This window comes from Macrobrachium nipponense, chromosome 11 (assembly GCF_015104395.2).
Source record: "Macrobrachium nipponense isolate FS-2020 chromosome 11, ASM1510439v2, whole genome shotgun sequence".
Lineage (NCBI taxonomy): Eukaryota > Metazoa > Arthropoda > Malacostraca > Decapoda > Palaemonidae > Macrobrachium > Macrobrachium nipponense.
Window position 1 is genome coordinate 99,945,412 of NC_061087.1, and position 26,210 is coordinate 99,971,621.

The 26,210-nt window shown below is 40.2% G+C and overlaps 2 protein-coding genes across 13 annotated transcripts in view; one reads left to right on the forward strand and one right to left on the reverse strand.

Moving 5' to 3' along the window:
• LOC135207906 (probable acyl-CoA dehydrogenase 6) overlaps positions 1–14,602 on the forward strand; it is an 86,274-nt gene extending 71,672 nt beyond the window's left edge. For 4 of the 8 annotated variants that reach the window (XM_064239894.1, XM_064239843.1, XM_064239903.1 and 1 more), the window contains 3 exons: positions 1,068–1,195; positions 2,790–2,936; positions 10,260–10,629. In XM_064239894.1, coding sequence (XP_064095964.1) covers positions 1,068–1,195; positions 2,790–2,909 — 248 coding nt within the window. In that variant the 3' untranslated portion in view covers positions 2,910–2,936; positions 10,260–10,629. Of the gene's footprint in view, positions 1–1,067; positions 1,196–2,789; positions 2,937–3,269; positions 4,544–10,242; positions 10,630–14,368 lie in introns of those variants that run through there. The other 4 variants (XM_064239876.1, XM_064239850.1, XM_064239860.1 and 1 more) reach the window with 4 other exon arrangements.
• LOC135207940 (putative nuclease HARBI1) overlaps positions 13,034–26,210 on the reverse strand; it is a 70,112-nt gene continuing 56,935 nt past the window's right edge. For all 5 annotated transcript variants that reach the window (XM_064239917.1, XM_064239926.1, XM_064239934.1 and 2 more), the window contains 4 exons: positions 15,126–15,274; positions 14,779–14,917; positions 14,350–14,495; positions 13,034–13,758 (listed from right to left, as the gene is read on the reverse strand). In XM_064239917.1, coding sequence (XP_064095987.1) covers positions 13,065–13,758; positions 14,350–14,495; positions 14,779–14,917; positions 15,126–15,274 — 1,128 coding nt within the window. In that variant the 3' untranslated portion in view covers positions 13,034–13,064. The remainder of the gene's footprint in view (positions 13,759–14,349; positions 14,496–14,778; positions 14,918–15,125; positions 15,275–26,210) is intronic.

The window sequence follows — 26,210 nt, forward strand, 5'->3', positions numbered from 1 at the left end:
TCTCTGGCTTTCGAAAAGAACTTGGCTGTACATAGTGCTGAGCGCTGATACTTCGTTACGCCAGTCCATGTTCACCTCCTTCTATCTTAACGATGTTGCCCACAGATCTACGGACACGTTTTCCCTGGCTCCTGTGGTGGCTGCCCAGCAGTTTGTGTAACTCATAGTTGCCCTTAACAGGACACTGTATCTTACCTAAGATGATTGTGTGGATGAGAGAATGAGTGAGTTGGCTGGTTTCCTTCTTTCTCTTGTACCTTTCCTTCTTCCTTCGGGCGGTTTAAGGAATAGACACGTCATTTGCTGGACTGGTCTGATACAGGTGAGTAAGGTAGTCATACTGGTAGTGTGGTCGTGCAACATGCAAATATCTTACCCGCTATTTGGTAGCATATTCTCCACTCCTTGGCAAGGAGGAGTCGGGAGTAATACAAACCCTGGTGTCTTGGTTTGTTATTGGACAGTCAAAGCTTCTCTTTGGTTCCCTATACAATGGTTATCCTATATATCATTGTACGTCACTCAGGTTCTGAGTGGTTAGATATCAATTTATCTAGCTTCTCAACGGGCTTCAGTCCCTCTCCAAGAACTATTTCTTTTGAGAGCTTGAATGGTGGGTAGGCCCCCAGCCATAGGATGTCTTATACCTCCCTCCAAGTATGAGTCTATCCTGTTGTTAAGACCGAAGGTTTGTTCACGTATGAACAAATGACAAATTTTCCAAGACAATTTGTATTTTTTCATAGCTACAAACCTGAGGTCTTAACGTTATACTGCCCACCTCTAGCCGCCCCTTGGTTTGTCAAGTCATCCTGAGTTGGGAAAGACTGGTGTAGGTGCATGGTCCTTGACCACTCTTCACCCGATCTATGCATGTGTTGCCAGATATCACAAGATTCCTTGCTTTTCATCTGCTTTTTAACCAGATCCTGCTAGGAGCTAGAAATTATCCTATTGTTAAGACCTCAGGTTTGTAGCTATGAAAAATACAAATTGTCTTAGAAAATTTGTCATTTTTTCATCTTGCAGATATGTTAGTAATAAAACTAGGATTTGCCATATTGCAGATTTGTATGTAAGAGGAGAAGATGCAACAAAATTAATATCAATGAGCAAGCTAAAAGCTGGCCGATTGGCACGAGAAGTAACTGATACTTGTCTCCAATTTTGGGGAGGAATGGGTTTCACAAATGAGGTAAGGAAAATAGTTTTTTGGCTTGAAGTCTTTCAAGGTTTGTGTAATATCAAATTCCAGTCTTTATGAAGCATATTTTTTTATTGTTTATTTCTAAAGTATATGCTAAAGTGATAAATCACCTGGAATATTTCTTCAGAAAAAGATTTTTTTGTCAGGATAGTTTTCAACTATTACATAACTTCTCAAGGCCGAGTTTTCTCGGAAATTATAAAAAACAAAGGAAAATAAAAATTAAAGAATATATTTATTGTATTTTCATCTATATTTTTATTCTTTCATAATTCTTCAGTATAATCAAATAATCACACATGATAAATGCAGGCTGTGCGGGAAAGGGTTGTTTATCATCCGAAATTATTCTTCTTTGCCAGCCTTGGTTATCAGGAATATTATCATCATCATCTTCATCTGAAGTATCAGAGTATTCTGACGTCATATCACCATCACTTTCGCTCCCTGAATCGTTCATTCCATTATAATACTCTATCACTATCACTTCTCATGATAGTTATATCAATAATAATAAAAGAAAAATCCACAAAAAACTATAGAAGTCCTGACTGATGAAAGGATGCATCTCAAATGGCCAAGTGACGCCAAGATAGCTACAATTTTCTATAAGAAGGCACTTCTATCCATAGAAAATGGCTATCTGATGATGGGAGACTAATATAAACAACAGCCGAGTTTATTCGAAGTTGCTAGGAAAGATATAACAGAATTTCGAGTATACTCGGGCTTACTGAAGTATGACGGTTATCTTAAACCCGAGAATACACGGGGTTGAGCGGGAAGAGGTTAACTAGTCGTGTGAAGTTGTGTAATGTGGCCAGGTAACTTTTAAATGCCTGAATGAATTCATATTTTGAAAAGAACTAAATATAGTTAATTACTGAGAGTGACAATTCTTTAAGTGCAGAAATACGACTCCATAGTCGTTTGTCTATCCCTATAACTAATAAATCATTTGTCACTCCCAATCAGAGTTGATCATTTTCTTGGTTGACAAAGTTAAGTATTTATGGTTTGTAGATATGTTTTACATCAGTAATTAGTATTCATATAATGGAAAAAGTGTTGTCTATTAAAGTGAACTGTTGACTAATAAACTCCTATCTTGAGGGGTTTCAGAATTTTCAAAATAACAATCTCACTGTGGCATTGGAAGTGATGTCCTTGAATGTCATAAGGATTCTTTGCATATCAGTATTTCTCATTCTTAGCTGTTAAGGATTCTTAGCATATCAGGATTCTTAGCATATCAGTATTTCTCATTCTTAATGCTGTTAAGGATTCTTGGCATATCAGTATTTCTCATTCTTAATGCTGTTAAGGATTCTTAGCATATCAGTATTTCTCATTTTTAATGCTGTTCTTAAATTAAAGTTATTTCCATTTTTCTCGTCGGTGATATCAAGGTATTCATGGCTCTTTACATCATCATCATCATCCTGAGCAACTCTTATTCGTGTACGTACTTATATGAAAGTTTTTTTTTTTTTTTTTTTTCCACAAGGGAGGTTAAGGTGAATTGTGAGAGGTGGTTTTGTTTACAAACTAAAATTAACAAGATTATTTTTTATTTTTACAGGTTTTGGTGAGCCGATGGTATAGGGATTTAAGGCTTTTATCTATTGGAGGAGGAGCTGATGAGATTATGTTGAACGTGATATGCAAATATATGGGAACCCTTCCTATGCCAGTCAAGTAAGACGGTCTTTGCAAGTTCCCATCATTGGTAAGTACCAATGTTTAGATATCTAGTGTACTTTAAATATTTTAAAGGTGTGTAAACAGAAGCAAGTTTTGGAGAAAGAAACCAATGACCAGTATATAATTCATTAATATAAAACTATAGTACACAAATAAAATGCCTTCCATAAAGTTGCAATGAAAACCTCCTTACCATCTCTCAGTTGGCTTAGTAACTACAGTATGAAAAATACATCATCCAGAGTTACAAATTTAAATACTGTCTTTAGTATATTTAGACTATTTTTTTAGGTAAATGACAGTATTTCTCCCTTATCACATCAGCTTGTAATATACAAGATATAATATTAGTTTAAAGTTTGCAGTGGTGGCTACAGCAGCGTCTGATTATCAAGCTCCATAGGCAGTGAGTAGCGAGAAGCATCCTTCACTGGTATTGTAAGCAGGTGCTTCAATCAGTAGACATTCAGTGAGCAGTAGCTGGTATTTTACACAAGTGACGTGCTCATTATCCTGTTCAAGCAAAAGCTGATACTGCAGAAAATGAAGTCAATCTTCACAGTTAGCAGTGCCAGGGTCACAAAAGCAGTAGTGAACTCCATTCACAAGTAGCAGATTGTACTAGACACAGTGTATATCAGCAGTATTCTTTGCAGTTGATGGCTGGAGCTGCAATTAAAAAATGAAAGCCAATATTCTCAGCAACTATTAACTTAATCACTGCTCTGTTTACATGAAATTTCTGCCTGTGGTAATTAATGGCCACTCTTCTGAACCTTTAACACTACCTGTAAGTGTGGAGTGCACTATACCTGATACCTGTTGACAGCCTGTAAAAACGAATGGCAAGAGTTGCTGTTGATTGTTATAGACATGGGGCTAGTACTTCCTATATTTAGGCTGCTGGAACTACCACTCAGTAAATTTTGAAACTATTTTGAAATTTTTCTTGATAACCACTATTGTCAGTACAGACAATGGTAGTCATCAAGAAAGGTGTCAAAAGCATTTCAAATTTGATCAATTGGTAGTTATAGCAGCATAAGGTATGGGAAGCAATGGCCCATGTCTATACAGTGTTTCCCCCGTATTCGCGGGGGATGTGTACCGGACACCCCTGCGAATAGTTAAAACCACCACTAAAAATGCTTATAACTGCCTATCTTTAAAGTTCAGATGCCAAATGTATACCTTTAATAACATCCTACTTCAAATATACCTAAAATTACTAACCTATTACTGTATTAATCTGAGGTTAGATATTAATATTTTAAAGTCATCCTAAACATTTTACCATTAAAAATATATACCTACAGCAAATAACAGAGAGAGAGAGAGAGAGAGAGACCAATGAATGGCAACATCATATATTTGACCCTCAAGAGTGAAATTATGAATTATTTCTGAGACAGAGAGAATAATAATGGAGAGAGAGAGAGAAGAACTCCTAGACTCTGCTTCCTCCCCTCCACCAATACGTATAACAAACTCATTTACTCCCCCGCCCATGTTCCTCCAAGTGGATAAAAAGACTGGGAATCGCTATTTTTAATTAATCTTATTAATATTTGAAAATTAGTTATAAGGTAAATAATTTATTTACACTACAAAACAAATAGACATACGTAATATTATTTGTAAACTAGTACTGTACATTATTATTTTACCATAAAATGTAGTAATGTCCTTAAATATATACTTATACATACACTTCCAGCCCAAACAGAGGGCGAGAGTTACCACTAGCGCATGCTAGTATCTCGTGGAGAGAGAGAGAGAGAGAGAGAGAGAGGGTTGTCCTTATTTATAAGGGTGAAATGGATAGATTTATTGTACTTTTTAAAATACTATCACATGTGAATTTTGAGATTAGTTATATTATTATTATTATTATTATTATGCGAAAATATTAATAAACATACACATGTACCATAGAAATTATCTCATATCAGCAAAAGAGAAAGAGAGAGAGAATTTAAATGATCAGTAGATGGCAACACTCGCTCCCCACTGGATTTGACAGTTGGAACCCAACCAACCAAGCTGGCTACGTGTTCAAAAACAAGACACGGGGTTAAATGCATTTTCTTTTATTCTTACATAATTCTTTTTATTTATAAACTAAAATATTGCGAATTCACTTTAGTATTTTCTTTAATGAATTTATATTGTTGGTGTTTACATTAATATTGATATTTGAAAATTAGTAAATTATCCAAAAAACATACATTGCTTTGAGAGAGAGAGAGAGATTATCGTAGTATTTGCAAAATACTTTCGCATATGATTTTTGTAATTACAGTTATTATATTATTATTTCTGGGCTCAGCTCGTGTCGCTGCGCGAAATATCCTTTAATCTATTATTTCTAGGGTAAATGTACTAACACATACCAGAGAATAAATAAAATAAAGAAAAAGGTCAGTATAACTGACTCGCTCACCCTCCAAGAGGGTGTCGGTATGAACACTAGGCGAGTGAGACCACTACCACGAGCCAAATGCCAATAGAAATCTCCCACTACAAAAACCCTCCATGAGGAGAGCCGACCCACAGAGTGAGCAGCTCGTACTACTACTACTCCATCTCATGCTGCCGACTGCTGCGCCTCTGGTGGACATCCTTTTCAGTTAGCGCACACGAGTCACACGTGCTATTTTTCTCTCTGTGTTTTTTGTGCCCTTTCGTTGGATTTATCTATAATGGAGCGTGCAGCTATCGCAGCAGCTAAGTTAAGTACTCAATATTTATGGTTAGTTGGTTTTTTCCGGCCCTGAGACAGTATTTGCCGTTTTTTAGGTATAAATACGAACTCTGGGTCGGAAGCATGGCAGCATGGTTCTGCCTCGTGGTGGGTTCGTTCTTGGTCTCCCATACCTAGAACATCCCCTTATCGGTGTACGTTCTATATTAATTATCCGTTTTACTTAGGGTACTGTCTACTCAGGTTTGTCATGCATGCATGTCTTTTACCTTATGTAGGCTTCTTCTTTCCAGACCCTAGTCCCGGCTCTTAGTATCAGCCTCTGACTAGCTTTGAGTGGTAGACTTTCCTTTGGGTTAGTCGTACACTCCTGGATTTTTTCTCCTACTATATTGTTTTCTTTCTTTTATTTTTATTTATTGTACCATGTATTTTGTTATGGTTAGGTTAGTTAGGCGTCTGGCTTAGCCTAGGTCCTGGCTCATTGAGCCTATACTACCGCTCATCAGTTCGGTTGCTTCCCTATAGCATCTCTCTGATCAGTTGGTTTTGGCCCAGTGGGCCTATATGCTACTGCTTTTCAGCTCAGTTGCTTCCCGATAGCATCTCTCTGATCAGTTGGTTTGTCCTAGGCTTAGTTGTCTTGTTTTGGTCTTACCGCCTCGTGGTCACTACGCGATCACGAGACCAGCCAGACGCCTGCCCAGTCACCTTCCCCCCCTCCCGCTCTTCCATAGAGTCGGGGGAGGGTGGGTCGGTCTGCCCATGCTCGCTCCACATACCCGAGCCTGCTTCCCTCTCTCCCCCCAGGCGGAGGGGCCAGGGAGACGGGACAGACCCAGACTGGACTCGACCTCTCCGGCTTCTCGGTCCGGCCGGGGGGTAATGTGGTGGGGGGTACTGGCCTTTCCCCCCATCCGTTGCTTCCTTGTCGCTCCGTGTTCGCTCGAGCCTGTATGTCTTCTCGCTCTTTCCCACCTTACTAGGGCTCCTTTCCTGATCGGAGTCCTGGCATCCAGCGGAAAGATGTTAGTCCACCCAGTAGAGTGGACCGGAACATACAGTGGGTCCCTGCTAACCTTAACGTATTGCTGAGTTACTACACTCCGCTACGCACTGGACTTGGTCCGGTTCGTTTGAGTTTTAGGTTTAAGTGTTATTAGATTAACTATAAGTTTTATCTTAAGTACCTTAAACCTTCCCCCCTCCCTTACGTGTCTTACCGGATCTCTCCGGGATTATAGCCTATTCAGGCGAAGCAGGGAGGGGTTATGCCCAAATTTTTTCCGAGCTCCGGCATGCAACGGAGTTTTTCTGTCCTCTAGCCTGTAAGTGATATTCTTTAAGATACTCATGTGTCTTCCCACTTACAGGCCACCAACTGTGAGCATCCGAGATGCGCCGCCACACTTCAGGACCCATGTGGACACGAAGTTTGCCGGTCCCATGCTCCATGCGCGACTCCGCACGGGGACATCCAGGTCTGGTACCATGAGACGTGTACCATATGTTACGATCTGGTGAGCCAGCTTTTAGAAGGGGTAAGTATTCCATCTCCGGTAGATGCTCTGCTTCTGTTTTAATGCTTAAGTTTTCATCTTTCACTTTAACTTAAGGCATCTAAGTTTAAGTTATACTTTAAGTTTTAGTTTTAAGTGATTCTTAAATCTAATCTACGCCCTCTCTTCCAGGCGCCGGCAGTGAGGGATACCGCACTGGCAACCCTGCGGGCCTGGGTCGGCGGTTTTGGGAAGAACGCCGCCAAGGGTATGCCCTACATCTTAGAGAAGCGGTTCGCGCTGTTAATCTTCCCCGGAGGCAAGGCGACAGGATACGTCGACCCAGTAGAGGCGGCCCCGACTATCGCCTTCATCCAACAACAGCTGGCTGCCTCATTAACTGACAAGACCAGGATATCTCCACGGACGTTGCGACTTTAGATATTAATTAGTAAATTATCCAAAAAACATACATTGCTTTGAGAGAGAGAGAGAGATTATCGTAGTATTTGCAAAATACTTTCGCATATGATTTTTGTAATTACAGTTATTATATTATTATTATTATTATTATTATTATTATTTGAAAATATTAATAAACATATTACGCATATATGTACCATAAAAATCCCTCATCTCAGTAAAAGAAAGAGAGAAAATTATTATTTTTATTATGTGATATTATTTAAACTTATTAAACTTACTATTACAGTATATATTAATCAAAATTAAAATTTGAAAATTAGTAAATCATTTTTGTATCATAAAAATGTATTTAGTCATGAAAATAAACATCAAAATACACTAATTAGGGATTATTTTCGTCGGAACATTCCGCGAATGGGCGAATAATTTCTAGAAAGGTTCCAAAGAAAAATCCACGAATGTGCGAGTCCACGAATACGGGGGGAACACTGTACACTGAATAGTAGCTTTTGCCATTTGTTTTTACAGTGTAAGTCAACAGGTACCAGGGGTAGTGGGCACCACCCTTTGCGGGTGGTGTTGAAGGTACAGAAGACAATGGCCAATTATCATTGCAGGAATTTCATGTAAAGAGAGCATCAGAAGTATAGTGGGCAAAATAGTAACCATGGGCATTGCCAAAGGAAGTGGTGGAAGAAGAGACACACTAAGAACAGGAAGGACAAGATGCTGCCAGCAGACATTTACAAAAGTAATACAAGTGCAACCATTGAGGTAGAATGATAGTGTGACATATGCTGTGGGCCAAGTGCTATCACCTGAAACAATCAGTGGGACAGGAGATACAATGTCAGAGATAATATAATTTGAGTACAGCTCCATGTAATAGGCAAACATCAGAGCACCAATGTGTAGCAAGAAATCTGTTCAGTGGGTTAAGATGAAATTTACAAACTAGTACAGAAGCAGCCCTCATTGCAACAAGGAAAGTTTTAAGTAATACAGCTGGTATAGAGGCAGTTTGAGTTTTCATGAGAGACATCACTTGTAGCAATGAGCAAAGATAATCATTGGTGACATCACCAGTAGTAATCATTGGTGACATCACCAGTAGTAATCATTGGTGACATAATCAGTAGTAATAATTGGTGACATTGCCAGTAGTAACCATGTGTCATGGGCGACATCGCCAGTAGCAACCATGTGTCATGAGCGACATCGCTAGTAGCAACCATATGTGCAAGCAGCAGAGAGTATTAGAAACATTACTTAGCCTAACCATTAGGGAGGACCATTGGAGACAACTATACCAACCATCTGCACAACCAGCAAAGTAGAGAAAGTGGTTAGAACAAAGGTCATTACATAAGCTTAAAAACAGCAGGTACTATAAGAGCAATTAGTAATTTTAGTTACCCTTTGAGTACCAGGGAAAGTGGAGAGTGTGTCACAGTAAGCATTAGAGGCAGGAATCGCTCTCTCATGATTAACAATTTTTATCAGCACCTCTGCAACAGGAAAGAGAATTTATATCAACAGCTCTGCAACAGGAAATGTGATATCATCAGAAGAAATGAAATGAAATGAACAGGTGAAGTAGAGAAACTGGTACACCTGGCATGGAGGTATTAGGAAGTATCATCATCATAACCATTATAGGAAATATCTGTACAACATTTTAAATGAAGTGGTAGCAAGGCATCTGTCTGTCCACCGACTACAGTGGAGAAAGTCTTGCAACAATTTGTCACCTCCTGCAGAAAAAGGAGGAAAGGTACAAAGGCAGGAGGAATAACAATTTGTTGTCACTTCTGTGGAAAATGGAGGAAAGACACCGGCAGGAGAAATCATCATCTGATCAACCATTTGTAGAACCCTTTTGTATACAATATGAATATGAATAGTAATCACAACTGAAATGAGGTAACAGTGACTCTATCATCTATTTGTGTAACAGGCAAAGGCAGGAGCTATCATGGGAGCAGACATTTATAATAACCATCTGTGCAAGCAGAGCAGACAAAGGGCCACAGTTGATGCAGAGGTAAAGGTTACACTTGCTAAAGAGAGAAATGTGAGTAGGCAAAATGGAGGAAATATTATTACAGCAAGCATCATTAGAGCAGCCAACCTGTGCAAGCTGAGTGGAGGAGTGCCAAAGCTGGCAGAGAGATAGGAGATGCAAACAAATGCAAAACTCGGTCAACAAAGCAGATTAAATTAGGATGATACTTACAGAAAGCTGGCAAGCCATAACCTGTAAGAAATCACCTTGAGTCGATTGTGTCTTCATGAAGTTCTGTCAGTTGGAGGCTAAAGTCTCTAAGAAGAGACGCTGTAGGTCTTCCTTCTCCTCCTCTTTTGTCATCCACCTTTTCGGTTCCTGTTAAACTTGAGAAGAGAGACTAAGTAGCCCCTCCTTGTAAGAAGATTTGAGGGTCTAAATTCGGTTTTCGTTATTCTTCTCCATTGGCTCCCACTTTAATTCCTAAGCACCTAGGTACCAGTCCATTTCGTACTACCACCAAGGCGAACGCTTGTGATCCAAGGCTGTACATAATGATTGGGTTTGATTCGAAGAAATATTCTCTAAACATTGGATGGGCTGCAGTAGAGATCAGTATTTAACAACCAAGCTGCAATGCCAGTTAATATTCACAGGCAAATGAGGGTCAGTTATTAATCCCTATCATCCTTTTCAGGTAGCAGTGCCATTCAGGTAGCAGTGCCAGTGGAAGCAGTGCCAATCATTTGTCCACATGCACAATCAGTAACTGTATCCTCCTCCAAAACTAATATAGTAGAGGACATGTGCAGTACATCAACCTGAGAAGAAATACAAGAACAGTATTGACTGAGACTGAACAACAGTGGGGTGAAAATGTACCTTTTGGAATGTAAGTGCTTATAAAATCTATAAAATATAAAAAAATATTGAACCATTTATTATATGAAAGCAGCTGCAATTGCATGCTGAAGGACATTGATATTATCAAGAATGTGGGATTAATTTGCTATATAATCTTACCTACCCTTAAATTTTTATAATTGTGAAAATATATATTTTTAATACAGTGTAATTATTCTTGTCAAGTAGTTTCCTTTCTCACATCCAAGAACCCTCCTCTAAAACAATGCAGTACTGTACTGTTGGCTGATATGAAGACTTTTAACTGGTCTTGTGTAATAAATAATCTTGGTTAGTTCAGCCTGAAAAAGGAGATAAAGAAATTAGGAACCCTCTGGCATTTTAAATAAAATTTAATATACTAGATTTGTAAAAAAAAAAAAATTGTTTACAAAGCCAGGATATTTCATAAAGCCTTATGGTATTCATCAAAACTTGCAACACACACAATTGCTCTTGGAAAGGCTGATTATTTCTTTATAGAATTTCTATTTAGTTCAGAATGTTGAGAGAATACCATAAAATAAAACTCGATGTGGTTTTTTCTAAATTAACTGTACAGTACTTAAAACATTTACTTAAATGTTTGAAGAGAAAACTGTACTTCAAAATGCATATGTATTAGTACAGTATACGGTGTTCTTTCACATACACTGGTACTTCCAAATTTGCCATCATTAACATATCATTTCTTATAATTAAACTATTAGTAGTTCTCTATTTAGATAAGCATTATGATTAGATATGGTTAAAGTACTAATTACACTGGGGTATATTAAACTAAGCATAAGTCTATCTAAAAGGTTAAGTAATTAAAAATACTAATTACACTGGTATACCATTATGGAATATACACATATACCTAAAATATCCATGATATACAGTATTCCCCCAAAAAATAATCCATTAGGAAACTCCAATACTGTACTATTCAGTTGAAATGCTTGTACTCTATCATACTCCAAGAATTTGATTACCAATGAATGTATGTAACCATAGCTCGCTGATATGTTAATGATTAGTTTCTAAAAGGTTAATGCATGCAGTACGTAATTTCAAAATACATAAACTACAATATATTTGGTACTACACTTTCAAAATATATACAAACTACAATATACATACTTGGCACTACACTATAAAATGAAATACACACCAAAAAATCAGCATTGGTCACAGTATGAAAATTACAGAATGAGATTCTTGCAACCACTTCCAGTAGGCATGAATTTTAATGCAAATAAAGGTGACTCCCGAGATGTTATCAAGTAGTAAAGCATTCAACGTGGTTATCTTAAAATGGCATTATTTTTAACAAAAACTCCGAGGAGTTAAGAAACAATGTAAGCAAACAAATACACACAATCCATGAAAGTCTGCCATGGAGTTTTATGGCCAACAATGCTTGTGAAGAAGACAAGACCCTACAACTATTAAAGAGTTACCAAGCTAATAATATAAAACTGCCTCCTTTGAAGAACAAAGTACGTAATATGTATATCTTTAAGAGCCAAACTTTCACACACAGGACAAAACTGTGCATTTCAATTAAAACTAATCAAAAAAATTTGAGACATAAACCTAGTTTAACAAAAACATTTAACTCGCCAAACTCCTTATTTTACCATTATGTTGTTTCGGTTTCATGCTTCTGAACTTTAAGAATTTGACGGCTGTGGAAATCCACAATGTTAGGAATCAAACTAATGTCTTTGGAATGATTTTGTCAACCATGAAATTGACATCTTGTCATGCTGTACTTAGTTACAAAGGACAATTCATGGTAACATTTAAAACAAAATACTAAAAGGCAAAAACTAGCCATCAAACAAAGCAATCACAAAAATTGTTCACAAACTGAGGAGGAAATGAAGTGACTGCATGGGAAAATAAACTACTCGCTATCAAATAACTACACTAAAATTTCAAACACTAACTAATAGGTTAACTGAATACTGACTAGAGCTCATATCAGAGTAATACCAAGGTTCATGCCAGATACAATAGCACTGTAAATATTAATCATTGTGCAAGGAGCCAGTCATGCCTCTTAGGCAAGCCTCAGACCAAGACAGCAGAGCTCACTCATTGCTTCAGGCATATCTTTCATTCACCAGCAGTAGCAATGACTCATTTTCACAAATCCTCCATCAGTCATTTTTTAAGTTAAGCTCTAAAAGGGTAATGGTTTGTACTCTATATGTAAATTTAAATGGAATAAACATTTAATTAACAAGGACCATTGAATGATTTGTTCAACAAGTATTAACTAACCTAAAAATTAGGAAGACAAACTATATGTCTAACATTTTTCCAGACTGTCGTTCCCAAGTTGATGAAGACAAGTAATTGTTAACCATTACAGCATTCAGTTACCCAATAATGGTGAAAATACAATCAATATTGGAGCGACATGGAAAATATAGCAACACTAGCATACAATTTTCAAGTGTAAATGCAAATGCTAAACATGAACAGTAACCTGAAAACTACTGTTTTAATATAGTAACTCACCTTCATTAATATAAAGCCCAATGCAAGGCAAGTTACAAGGGGAACACCACTATTGATTATAGTGATACAACTTTCATACTGCTTATATTTATTGAAGTATTACTACCAAGACTGCTGACTATCACACAATCCATCCTCTTGTTGGAATGCAACACTTTGGGTATCATTGCTAAACCACTCATAAATTATATGCTGGCGATATGATTCACCCTCAGGGTCATAATCTCCTGTGTACCTGTCTTGAGGACCATCATCAGGAGCATATATGGCTTCAGAATAATCAGGCAGTCCTTGTCTCTCCAGTGCAAAATTATGTAACGCAAAACAACTCAGAATAATTGCGCACGAAGTCTTTGGATTGGATCTCAATTCCTGGTTTGTACATGGGAATCTTCTTTTAACCATTCCAAAAACGCGTTTAACCTTCCTTCTTGTTGACGAATGAGCACGATTGTAGCATTTTTCTGCCTGGGTTGTTGGATTTGTAACAGGAGTAAGTAAGTATCGCTGGCACTGATAAGCAGAATCACCAACCAGATGCCCATATTCACCTTGTTCTAAAACTTGTTTTAGGCGAGAGTTATCATATATTTGCCAATCTGGGACACTTCCTCCCCAGCGAACTATTGCTGTTAGAATTTTCAGGTCTGGACCAACAACTACCTGACAGTTTACAGAGTACCAACCTTTACTGTTTTTACACTGTTCAGCCATAGCACCCCCTGGATTTGAGATTCTCATGTGAATGCAATCTATGGCACCAATAACATTAGGAAACTGCGCAACTTCATAAAATCTGAAAGAGAATTTCAAAATTAATAACAATACTTCAAGATTATTTCTATATTTACACTCACATTTAATTAGAATACATACCAATCTTTTTTTGAAGTAAAATTACAGATTTATTTCCATTTTTCTGGAATAGTATACTAAAATGCTCTACTATTTCCAAAGATGTCACACTTGAGGTGGTCATGGCCATTCTGAGCATAAGTACATAATACAGGTTATGATAATATGAAGTACATAAGAAATATTTCCTAGATAATTCAAGTCTGTTCATGTACCATACAAAACTCCTGCCCCATTTTATTACCAAGAACTTTATATTATTTTATAACCATCTTAAGGATTTTCAACCCTAGAGTTATTTTAATTTTCTATCTTTCTCTGTATTAACATATGAAGCTTGTGAAATTAACCCAACATAAATTTCACCTTTATAAAACCAAAAATAATCCCCCTGCCAGCTTTATGTTCAGTTTTCAACATTTTGAATGAACCCATTCAAGAACTAATTCACTGAAAGCTCTTGGCTCTTCTGTGTCCCAATCTTTAACCACCTCATTTTTATTCTTATATCAACTAATGTTTATGTACTTACTTTGCATGTATGTCAGCAGCCTCAGCAACAGAAGGAAAAGTTATGAACTGACTGTATCTTTTGGCAAGAGCTTCTGACACCCTGTGGATGGTTCGACACACTGTTGGCTGGCTTACCTGTAGGCCATGTTGGTCACCCACAACTTTCTGAGGAATGCAAAGACTTTTATTACCATTGGCAGAGTCAGAATTTTAACTTGCTAAGGGTACTGTTATGAAATTGATTAGAGGTTAATAAAATATTAACCTAGTAACTTTCTACTACCCCAAAAAATTACAAAGCAAGCTTCTAAGAAAAGATTAAACAATAACATTTTTCTCTAAGCTAATTCATAGTTGGTCAAGTTCAATCATAATTATGAAGGAAACATACTGTTAACTACATACTTTAAATCAACACACTGCATAAAGTTTTGACTATAATTCTAACCTGATATGACCCACTGCAATAAAAATGTAGAGCAATTAAAAGCTGATATACTGCAGGAAGTGGTCTACCACGATTATCAGTCCTCTCAATGTCACTCTGAATCATAGCCAGAAGCTCACAAAAGGATTCCTTCGAGAACCTGAAACAAATTCTGAACTATAATCACATGTTCTTAAGGACAGTGAGTCATATCTTGACATTTCCACAAAATAAGAATTAAAAGGTTAAAATGTGTTCCAATAACTTTCTGTATGTATATACATCATTCAGCAAGTCATTGTATTCCAGTTTAAGTGATTTTATTAAAAAGAGTTGCATGACCATATTGTGACTTATTACAAACATACCTATAAATTTCTTCAAATTCATGGCTATCATACTTTGACAGGGGATCACCAGGGTCTTGCAGTTCTGTACTAAGCAACAGAAACTGACGATACCTCCTCATACGTATTTCCCTCCGCAGTGTTTCCAAACCAGTCCTTCTAGACACCCGCTGTAAAAAATTAAGAGATTACACATAGTATTGATTTATGAAATTAATTAACATTTTGAAAACCTTTGACAAACAAACTTTAAATTTCTTGGCAGTTTATAAACGAATATTTTTATCTTATTTCATATCCTTATAAAATAGTACTTCAAGTACAAGTTAGAAAATTATGGTAAAATCTGTAAGGAAAGTTATTTCTGAACTAGAAAATGGAAGACGTAAACATCTGGGTCAAGTATAAAGAAAAAAAATGCATTTTACAATTCCGCAGTATCTTAAGTTGATAAAGAATAACAATACATTCTTAGTAACTTACAACTGCCATAATCTTATGCACGGAAAAGGTGGCCGAGAATGGGTCATGCAAATTATTAATAATAAAGAGGAACTATTTTAAATTAAATCAAGAATAGAATGCTTATGCATTTGAGAAAAAAACAAGGAAAAATTGCATTCATAGTTTGTCCTTGCCAATTCATATTATGCAAAATAAATATGTACTAGATTGTTTTCTTAAACTACAGTACTCACAAATCCCACTCCATAAACTTTATATGTACAGTAGTCTCCAGGGATGTAGATAACTACTTACTGGAGGCAGCATTGAAGTCTCCAACAATGCTGTCTCCACTAAGTAGTTATCTCTGACCTGGAGACTTCAATGCTACCTCCAGTAAGTGTTATCTGTGACCTGGAGGACTTCAATGCTACCTCCAGTAAGTTATTATCTGTGACCTGGAGAACGCCTCAATTGCTGCCGTTCCTACCTAAGTAGTATCTGTGACCTGGAGACTTCAATGCTAACCTCCACCAAGTTTATTTTCCTGTGACCTGGAGACTCAATGCCGCCTCCACAAGTAGTTATCTGTGACCTGGAGACTTCAATGCTTACCTCCACTAAGTAAGTTATCTGTGACCTGTGAGACTTCAATTGCTTACCTCCACCAAGTAGTTATCCTGTGACCTGGGAGGACTTCAATGGCTTTGCCCTCCACCAAGTAGTTATCTGTTACCTTGGAGACTTCAATGCTGCCTCCACCTAAGGTAGTTATCTTACCTGGAGATTCAATGCCTGCCTTCCACTAAGTAGTTTTATCTGTGACCTGGAGACTTCCGGATGCTACCTTTCCACCAAGTATTAATCTGTTGACCTGGAGACCTTCCGAATGCTAACCTCCAACCAAGTAGTTATCTGTGACCCTGGAGACTTTCCAATGCTTGCCTCCAGTAAGTGTTAATTTGTGACCTTGGAGACTTCAAATTGCTACCTCCAGTAAGTAGTTATCTGTGACCTGGAAGACTTCAATTGCCTACCTCCACCAAAGTATGTTAACCCGTTGACCTTGGAGACTCCAATGCTTGCCCTCCAGTAAGTAGTTTATCCTGTTGACCCTGGAGACTTCAATGCTGCTCCACCTAAGTAGTTAAATCTTGACCTTGGAGGACCTCCAATGCTGCCTCCGTAAGTAGTTACCCGTGACCTGGAGAATTCAAATGCTGCCTCCAGTAAGTAGTTATCTGTGACCTGGAGACTTCAATGCTGCTCCAGTAAGTAGTTATCTGTGCCTGGAGACTTCAATGCTACCTCCAGTAAGGTAGTTATCTGTGACCTGGAGACTTCAATGCTGCCTCCAGTAAGTAGTTATCTGTGACCTGGAGACTTCAATGCTACCCTCCAGTAAGTAGTTATCTTTGACCTGGAAAACTTCAATGCTACCCCATCCATAAGTAGTTATCTGTGACCTGGAGACTTCAATGCTTCCTCCACAAAGTAGTTATCTACATCATGAGGGACTTCAATGATGCACTCCACAAAGTAGTATACATCCCTGGAGACTTCAATGTACCTCCAATTAATAGTTATCTAACCCTGGAGACTCATGCTCCTCCAAAGTAGTTATCTACATCCCTGGAAGACCTTCAAATGCTACCTCCACCTCCAAGTAGTTATCTACATCCCTGGAGACCTTCAATGCTACTCCAGTAAGTAGTTATCTAACATCCCTGGAGACTTCAATGCTACCTCCAGTAAGTTAGTTATCGGTAGCCCTGGAGACTTCAATGCTGCCTCCAGTAAGTAGTATCTACCATCCCTGGAGCCTTCAATGACCTCCACCAAGTAGGTTATCCTGGAGACAATCAACCGCCCTGGAGACTTCAATGGCTACCTTCCAAGTAGTTGTCTACATCCCCTGGAGACTTCAATGCTACCCTCCATGTAGATCCAATTGCCTTACCTCCACTAATCGTAGTTATCTGTGACCTGGAGACTTCAATGCTACCTCCAGTAAGTAGTTATCTACATCCCTGAAGACTTCAATGATACCTCCACTAGTAATCTGTGACCTGGAGACTTCAATGTCCTACTCTGTGACCTGGAGACTTCATGTGATCCAATAAGTAGTTACCTACATCCCTGGAGACTTCAATGCTTACCTCCACTAAGTAGTTATCTAAGTCGATCCCTGGAGGACTCAATGCTACCTCCAGTAAGTAGTTATCTAATCCCTGGAGACTTCAATGCTACCTCAACAAGTAGTTGATCTACATCCCCTGGAGACTTCAATGCTACCTCCAGTACGTAGTTATATACCATCCCTGGAGACTTCCAATGCTACCTCCAGTAAGTAGTTATCTACATCCCTGGAACTTCAATGCTGCCTCCAGTAAGTAGTTATCTACATCCCTGGAGACTTCAATGCTAATCCAGTAAGTAGTTTATCTGTGACCATGAGACTTCATGCTGCCCTCCAGTAAGTAGTTATCTACATCCCTGGAGCTTCAATGCTACATCCACAAGTAGTTATCTACATCCCTGGGACTCAATGCGACCTCCAGTAAGTAGTACTACATCCCTGGAGACTTCATGCTACCATCCAGTAAGTAGTTATCTACATTCCCTGGAGACTTCATCTACCTCACCAAGGTAGTATCTACATTCCCTGGAAGGACTTCAATGCTACCTCCTCCAGTAAGTAAGTTATCTACATCCCTGGAGACTTCAATGCTACCTCCATTTAAGTAGTTATCTACCATCCCTGGAGACTTCAATGCTACCTCCACCTAGTATTATCTACACCCTGGAAGACTTCAATGCTTACCTCCAGTAAAGTAGTTGATCTACTCCCTGGAGGACTTCAATGCTACCTCCAGTAAGTAGTTTATTCTAACTCCCTGGAGACTTCAATGCTGCCTCACAGTAAGTTAGTTATCTAACATCCCTTGGAACTTCAATGCTCCTCCCCCAATAGTTTATCTGTGCCTGGAAGGACTTCAATGCTAACCTTCCACTATTAGTTAATCCTGTGACCTGGAGACCTTCCAATGCTACCTCCATTAAGTAATTATCTACATCCCTGGAGACTTCCAATGCTACCTCAAATAAGTAATTATCTGTGACCCTGGAGGACTTCAATGCTACCTCCACCTAAGTAGTTATCTGTGACCTGGAGACTTCCAATGGGGCTACCTCCACTACGTTGTTACTGTAAACCTGGAGACTTCAATGCTACCTCCAGTAAGTAAAGTTTATCTACATCCCTGAGACTTCAATGCTACCTCACCAGGGTAGTTATCTGTTGACCTGGAGAACTTCAATTGCTACCTCCACCCTAAGTAGTTTATCTGTGACCTGGAGGACTTCAAATGCTACCTCCCTAAGTAGTTATTCTGTGAACCTGGAGACTTCAATGCTGCCCCTCCAGTAGTAGTTACCGATAACCAATCCCTGGATACTTCAATGCTTACTCCATTAAGTAGTTATCTACATCCCTGAGGACTTCAATGCTACCTTCAAGTAAGTATTATCTACATCCCTGGAGACTTCCATGCCTACCTCCAGTAAGTAGTTTATCTACATCCCTTGGAAGACTTCAATGCTGTCCTCCAGCCAGTATGGTATCTACATCCCTGGATACTTCAATGCTACTCCAGAAGTAGTTATCCTACATCCCTGGAAGACTCAGTCTTACCTTCCATTAAGTAGTTATCAATGTGCCCTGGAGACTCACTGCTGGCTTTCCGTAAGTAGTTCTCTACATCCCTGAGACTTCCCAATGCTCCTCCACCAAGTAGTTATCTGTGGACCTGGGACTTCAATGCTGCCTCCACTAAGTATTATCCTGTGACCTGGAGTAACTTCAATGCTGCCTCCACCAAGTTATTATCTTGGACCTGGAGACCTGGTCAATGCTACCTCCCACCAGTAGTTATTCTGTGAACCTGGAGACCTCAATGCCTGCCTCCCAACTAAGGTAGTTATCTGTGACCTGGAGACTTCATGCCTGCCTCCACTAAGTAGTTAGCTGTTGACCTGGAGAACTCTGCTACCTCCACTAAGTAGTTTTATCCTTGGACCTGGAGACTTCAATGCCTGCCTCCAGTAGGTAGTTATCTCCAATCCCTGGGACTTCAATGCTACCTCCAATAAGTAGTTATCTGTGCCTGAAGACTTCAATGCTTACCTCCACTAGAGTTACCCGTGAACCTGGAGACTCCACATGCTGCCTCCCCCCCCCGTAAGTAAGTTATCTGTGACCTGGAGACCTTCCATGCTGCCTCCACAAGTAGTTTATCTGTTGGACCTGGAGAACTCCAATGCTGCCTCCAGTAAGTAGCTATCTGTGACCTGGAGACTTCAATGCTGCTCCAGTAAGTAGTTATCTGTGATCCTGGAGACTCAACGCTACCTCCAAGTAAGGTAGTTTATCTGTTGACCTGGGCGACTTCCAATGCTGCCTCCCAGCAAGTAGTTATCTGTGACCTGGAGACTTCAATGCTACCTCCAGTAAGTAGTTATCTTTGACCCTGGAGATTCTTCAATGCTACCTCCAGTAAGTAGTTATGTGACCTGGAGACTTTCAATGGCTGCCTCCACAAAGTAGTTTATCTACATCCCTGGAGACTTCAATGCTGCCTCCACAAAGTATTTCCTTACAATCCTGGAACTTCAATGCTTACCTCCAGTAAGTAGTTATCCTTGGAACCTGGAGATTCAATGCTTACCGGTCCAGTAAGTATGTTATCTGTGACCTGGAGACTTCAATGCTACCTCCACCTAAGTAGTTATCTGTGACCTGGAAGACTTACCAATGCTTCCTTCCAGTACGTGTTATCTATGACCTTGGAGAACTTCAATGCTGCCTCCAGCAAAGTAGTTTATCTGTGACCTGGAGACTTCAATGCGCCTCCACCCTAGGGTAGTTAATTCTATGACCTGAGACCTTCCATGCTAACCTCCATAAGTATTTTATCTGTTTGACCCTGGAGACCTTCAATGCCTTACCTCCAGTAAGTAGTTATCTGTGACCTGGAGACTTCAATGCTACCTCCAGTAAGTCGTTATCTTTGCCCTGGAGACTTCAATGCTACTCCATAAGTAGTTTCTGTGACCGGAGACTTCAATGCTGCCTCCACAAAGTAGGTTATCTACATCCCTGGAGACTTCAATGCTACCTCCCAGTAAGTAGTTATCTGTGAACCTGGAGACTCCAATGCTGCCTCCAGTAAGTAGTTATCTGTGACCTGGAGACTTCAATGCTGGCCTCCAGTACGTAGTTTTTATCTGTGACCTGGAGACTTCAATGCTACCTCCAGTAATAGTTATCTACATCCCTGGAGACTTCATGCTACCTCCAGTAGTAGTTATCTGTTGACCTGGAGACTTTCAATGCTACCTCCACTTAAGTAAGTTATCTGTGACCTGGAGACTTCAATGCTGCCTCCACTAGTAGTTATCTGTGACCTGGAAGACTCCAATCTGCCTCCAGAAGTAGTTATCTACATCCTGTAGACTTCAAGCTACCTCAGTATAAGTAGTTATCTGTGACCTGGAGAGACTTCAATGCTACTCAGTAAAGTAGTTATCTGTGACTGGAGACTTCAATGTACCTCCACTAAGTAGTTACTGTGACCTGGAGACTCCAATGCGCCTCCAGTAAGTAGTTATCATGACCTGGAGACTTCACGCTGCCTCCAGGTAAGTAGTTATCTGGGACGGAGACTTCAAATCTGCCTCACTAAGTAGTTATCTGTGACCTGGAGACTTCAGCTACCTCCAGTAAGTAGTTATCTGTGACCTGAGAGACTTCAATGACTACCTCAGTAAGTAGTTATAGGTGACCTGGAAGACCTAATGTACCTCCAGTAATAGTTATCTGTGACCTGGAGACTTCATGCTACTCCAGTAAAGTAGTATCTGTGACCTGGAGACTTCAATGCTGCCTCCACAAAGTAGTTATCTACATCCCTGGAGAAGACTTCAAGCTACCTCCAGTAAGTAGTTAGAAAACCTGTGACCTGGAGACTCCAATTGCTGCCTCCAGTAAGTATTATATGGGACCTGGAGATCAATGCTGCTCCAGTAAGTATATTCCTGTGACCTGGAGAATTCAATGCTAACCTCCAGTAAGTAGTTATCTACATCCTGGAGACTTCAATGCTACTATCAGTAAGTAGTTATCTTGCTGACTGGAGACTTCAAATGCTACCTCCACTAAGTAGTTATCTGTGACTGGAGGACTTCAATGCTGCCTCCCAAGTAGTTATCTGTGACTGGAGACCTCCAATGTGCCTCACCAGTAAAGTAGTTATCTGTGACCGGAGACTTCAATGCTGCTCAGTAAGTAGTATCTGTGACATGGAGACTTCTGCTACATCCACTAAGTAGTTATCTGTGACCTGGAGACTTCAATGCTGCCTCAGTAAGTAGTGATCTGTGACTGGAGACTTCAATCCTACCTTCCAGTAAGTAGTTATCTGTGACCTGGAAGACTTCAATGATACCTCACTAAAAGTAGTTATCTGTGACTGAGACTTCAATGCTGCTCAGTAAAGTAGTTATCTGTGACTGGAGTACTTCAATGCTACATCCAGTAAGTAGTTATCTGTGACATGGAGACTTCAATGCTGCCCTCCAGTAACTAAGTTTATCTACATCCCTGGAGACATCAAATGCTGCCGTTCCACTAAGTAGTTATCTTGTGACCTTGGAGACTCCAATGCTGCCTCCATTAAGTAGTTATCTGTGACCTGGAGACCTCCAATGATCTGCCTCCAGTAAGTCGTTTATCTACATCCCTGGAGACTTCCAAAGCTGCCTCCATTAACTAGTTTAATCTGGGACCTGGAGACCCTCCAATGCTGCCTCCAGTAAGTAGTTTTTCTACCATCCCTGAAGACTTCAGTTTGCCGATCTAGTAAATAGTTTATCTGTGACCTGGAGACGCCAATGCGCCTCCAGTAATTAGTTATCTACACCCTGGAGACATCAATGCTGCCGTCCACTAGTATTATCTGTGACCTGGAACTCCAATGCTGGCCTCCAGTAAGTAGTTAGCTACATCCCTTGAGACATCAAAGCCTGCCTACAGTAACTAGTTATATGTGACCTGGGACTCGCAATGCTGCCCTCCAGTAAGTAGTTATCTACATCCCTGGTGACTGGGGCAGTGCTGCCTCCACTAAGTAGTTACTGTGAACCTGGAGACTCCAATGCTGCCTTCCATTGTAAGTAGTTACTACCATCCCTGGTGACTTCAGTGCTTGTCTCAGTAAGGTAGTTACCCGTGACCTGGAGACTTCAATGCTGCCTCCACTAAGTTTATCTACATCCCTGAGACGTCATGCTGTCTCTACAAAGTAGTTATCTACATCCCTGAGACTCCCAATGCTGTCTCTACAAAGTAGTTATCTGTGACCTGGAAAGAATCCCATGCTTTTGCCTCCAGTAAGAGTTTATCTACATCCCTGGAGACTTCCAATGCTACCATCCACCAAGTCGTTTCCTGTGACCTTGAGACTTCAATCAGCCCCCAAGTAATATTGTTATCTTTGAACCCTGGAACTCCAATGCTTAACCTCCCAGGTCCAGGATAACTATTAGTGGAGGCGCATTGAATGTCCTCCATTGGAAAGTATATAACTATCTTATCTCCATCCTGGAGACCATCCAATGCTGCCTCCAACTAAGTTAGTTATTCTGGTGACCTGGAGACTCCAATGGGCTGCCTCCAGTTAAGTAGTTTATCTACATCCCTGGAGACATTCAAGCTGGCTTCCAGTAATTAGTTTATCCTGTGACCCTGGAGACTCCAATGCTGCTTCCAAACTAAGTTAGTTTCTCTGTGACGTGTCGACTACCAATGCCCTGCCTCCGGTAAGGTAGTTATCTACATCCCTGGGACAATCAAAGCTGCCTCCAGAAGTAGTTATCGGTGACCTGTAGACTCCCAATGGCTGCCTTCCACTTAAATGTTATTCTACATCCCTGGAGACATCAAAGCCTGCTTCCAGTAAGTAGTTTATCTTGTGACCCTGGAGACTTCCAATGCTGCCGCCTCCACTAAGTATTTATCTGTTGACCTGGAGACTCCAATGCTGCCTCCCAGTAAGTAGTTATCTTACATGCCCTGGTGACCTTCCATTGCTAAGTTCTCCATAAGTTATTACCTGTGAACCTGGAGACTTCCAATTGCTGCCTCCACTAAGTAGTTATCTACATCCCTGGAGACTTAATGCACCAAACGCCTCCAGTAAGTAGTTAGGCCTTCCACCTGGAAGACTCCCATGCTTTTATCCAGTAGGTAGGTTATCTTCATTCCTTGAGAAACCTCCAATGCTGCCTCCACTAAGTAGTTTATCTGTGGACCTGGAGACTCCAATTTGCTGCCCTCCAGTAGTTAGTTTATCTACATCCCTTGAGGACATCAAAGGCTTGCCTTCCACTAATTAGTTTATCTGTGACCTGGAGACTCCATGCCAGCCTCAACTAAGTGTTTATCCTGGTGACCTGGAGACTTCCAATGCTGGCCCTTACCACTAAGTAAGTTTTATTCTACATCCCTAGTGACTTCAATGCTGTCTCCCAGTAGGTAGTTACCTGTTCAACCTGGAACCTTCAATGCTGCCAATCCACTAAAGTAGTTTATCTAATCTTACCATCCCCTGGAGAACTTCAATGCGTCTCTACAAAGTAGGTTTATCTACCATCCAACTGGAAGACATGGCTTTGTCTCCTACCCAAAGTAGGTTATCTGTGACCTGGAGACAATGCTGCCTCCATTAAAGTGTTTAATCCTACATCCCTGGGACTTCAATTAAAGCTCCTCCATAGGTAGTCTGTGACCTGGAGACTCAATGCTGCCTCCAGTAAGTAGTTATCTACATCCCTGGAGACTTCAATGCTGTCTCAAGTAAGTCCCCGTACCTTACCTGGAAGACCTCCAATGCCTGCCTTCCATCTAGTAAGTTATCCCCTTAACAGCCTGGAGACTTCAATGCAGCCTCCAGTAAGTAGTTATCTTTTGACCTGGAGACTTCAATGCTACCTCCAGGTCACAGATAACTACTTAGTGGAGGCAGCATTGATGTCTCCAGGGATGTAGATAACTACTTATCTACATCCCTGGAGACATCAATGCTGCCTCCACTAAGTAGTTATCTGTGACCTGGAGACTCCAATGCTGCCTCCAGTAAGTAGTTATCTACATCCCTGGAGACATCAAAGCTGCCTCCACTAAGTAGTTATCTGTGACCTGGAGACTCCAATGCTGCCTCCACTAAGTAGTTATCTGTGACCTGGAGACTCCAATGCTGCCTCCAGTAAGTAGTTATCTACATCCCTGGAGACATCAAAGCTGCTTCCAGTAAGTAGTTATCTGTGACCTGGAGACTCCAATGCTGCTTCCACTAAGTAGTTATCTGTGACGTGGAGACTCCAATGCTGCCTCCAGTAAGTAGTTATCTACATCCCTGGAGACTCCAATGCTGCCTCCACTAAGTAGTTATCTGTGACCTGGAGACTTCAATGCTGCCTCCACTAAATAGTTACCTACATCCCTGGAGACTCCAATGCTGTCTCTACAAAGTAGTTATCTGTGACCTGGAGAATCCAATGCTGCCTCCAGTAAGTAGTTATCTACATCCCTGGAGACTTCAATGCTGTCTCCACCAAGTAGTTATCTGTGACCTGGAGACTTCAATGCTACCTCCAACAAGTAGTTATCTGTGACCTGGAGACTTCAATGCTGACTCTACTAAGTAGTTATCTCTGACCTGGAGACTTCAATGCTACCTCCAGTAAGTAGTTATCTGTGACCTGGAGACTACAATGCTGCCTCCAGTAAGTAGTTATCTACATCCCTGGAGACATCAAAGCTGCTTCCAGTAAGTAGTTATCTGTGGCCTGGAGACTCCAATGCTGCCTCCACTAAGTAGTTATCTGTGACCTGGAGACTCCAATGCTGCCTCCAGTAAGTAGTTATCTACATCCCTGGTGACTTCAGTGCTGTCTCCAGTAAGTAGTTACCTGTGACCTGGAGACTCCAATGCTGCCTCCACTAAGTAGTTATCTGTGACCTGGAGACTCCAATGCTGCCTCCAGTAAGTAGTTATCTACATCCCTGGAGACTCCAATGCGGCCTCAAGTAAGTAGTTATCTACATCCCCGGAGACTTAAATGCTGCCTCCAGTAAGTACTTATCTGTGTTCCTGGAGACTTCAATGCTGTTTCCAGTAAGTAGTTATCCATATCCCTGAAGACTTCAATGCTGTCTCCATTAAGTAGTTATCCATATTACTGGAAACTTCAATGCTGCTTCCAGTAAGTAGTTATCTGTGTTCCTTAAGACTTCAATGCTGCTTCCAGTAAGTAGTTATCTGTGTTCCATAAGACTTCAATGCTGTATCCAGTAAGTAGTTATCTGTGTTCCTGGAGATTTCAATGCTGTTTCCAGTAAGTAGTTATCTGTTCCTGGAGACTTCAATGCTGCCTTCCATAAGGTAGTTATTCTGTGTTCAATGATTCAATGCTCCCTCCAGTAAGTAGTGATCTATATTCCTGGAGACTTCAATGCTGCTTCTAGTAAGTAGTTATCCATATCCTTGGAGACTTCAATGCTGCCTCCAGTATGTAATTATCTCTGTTCCTGGAGACTTTAAT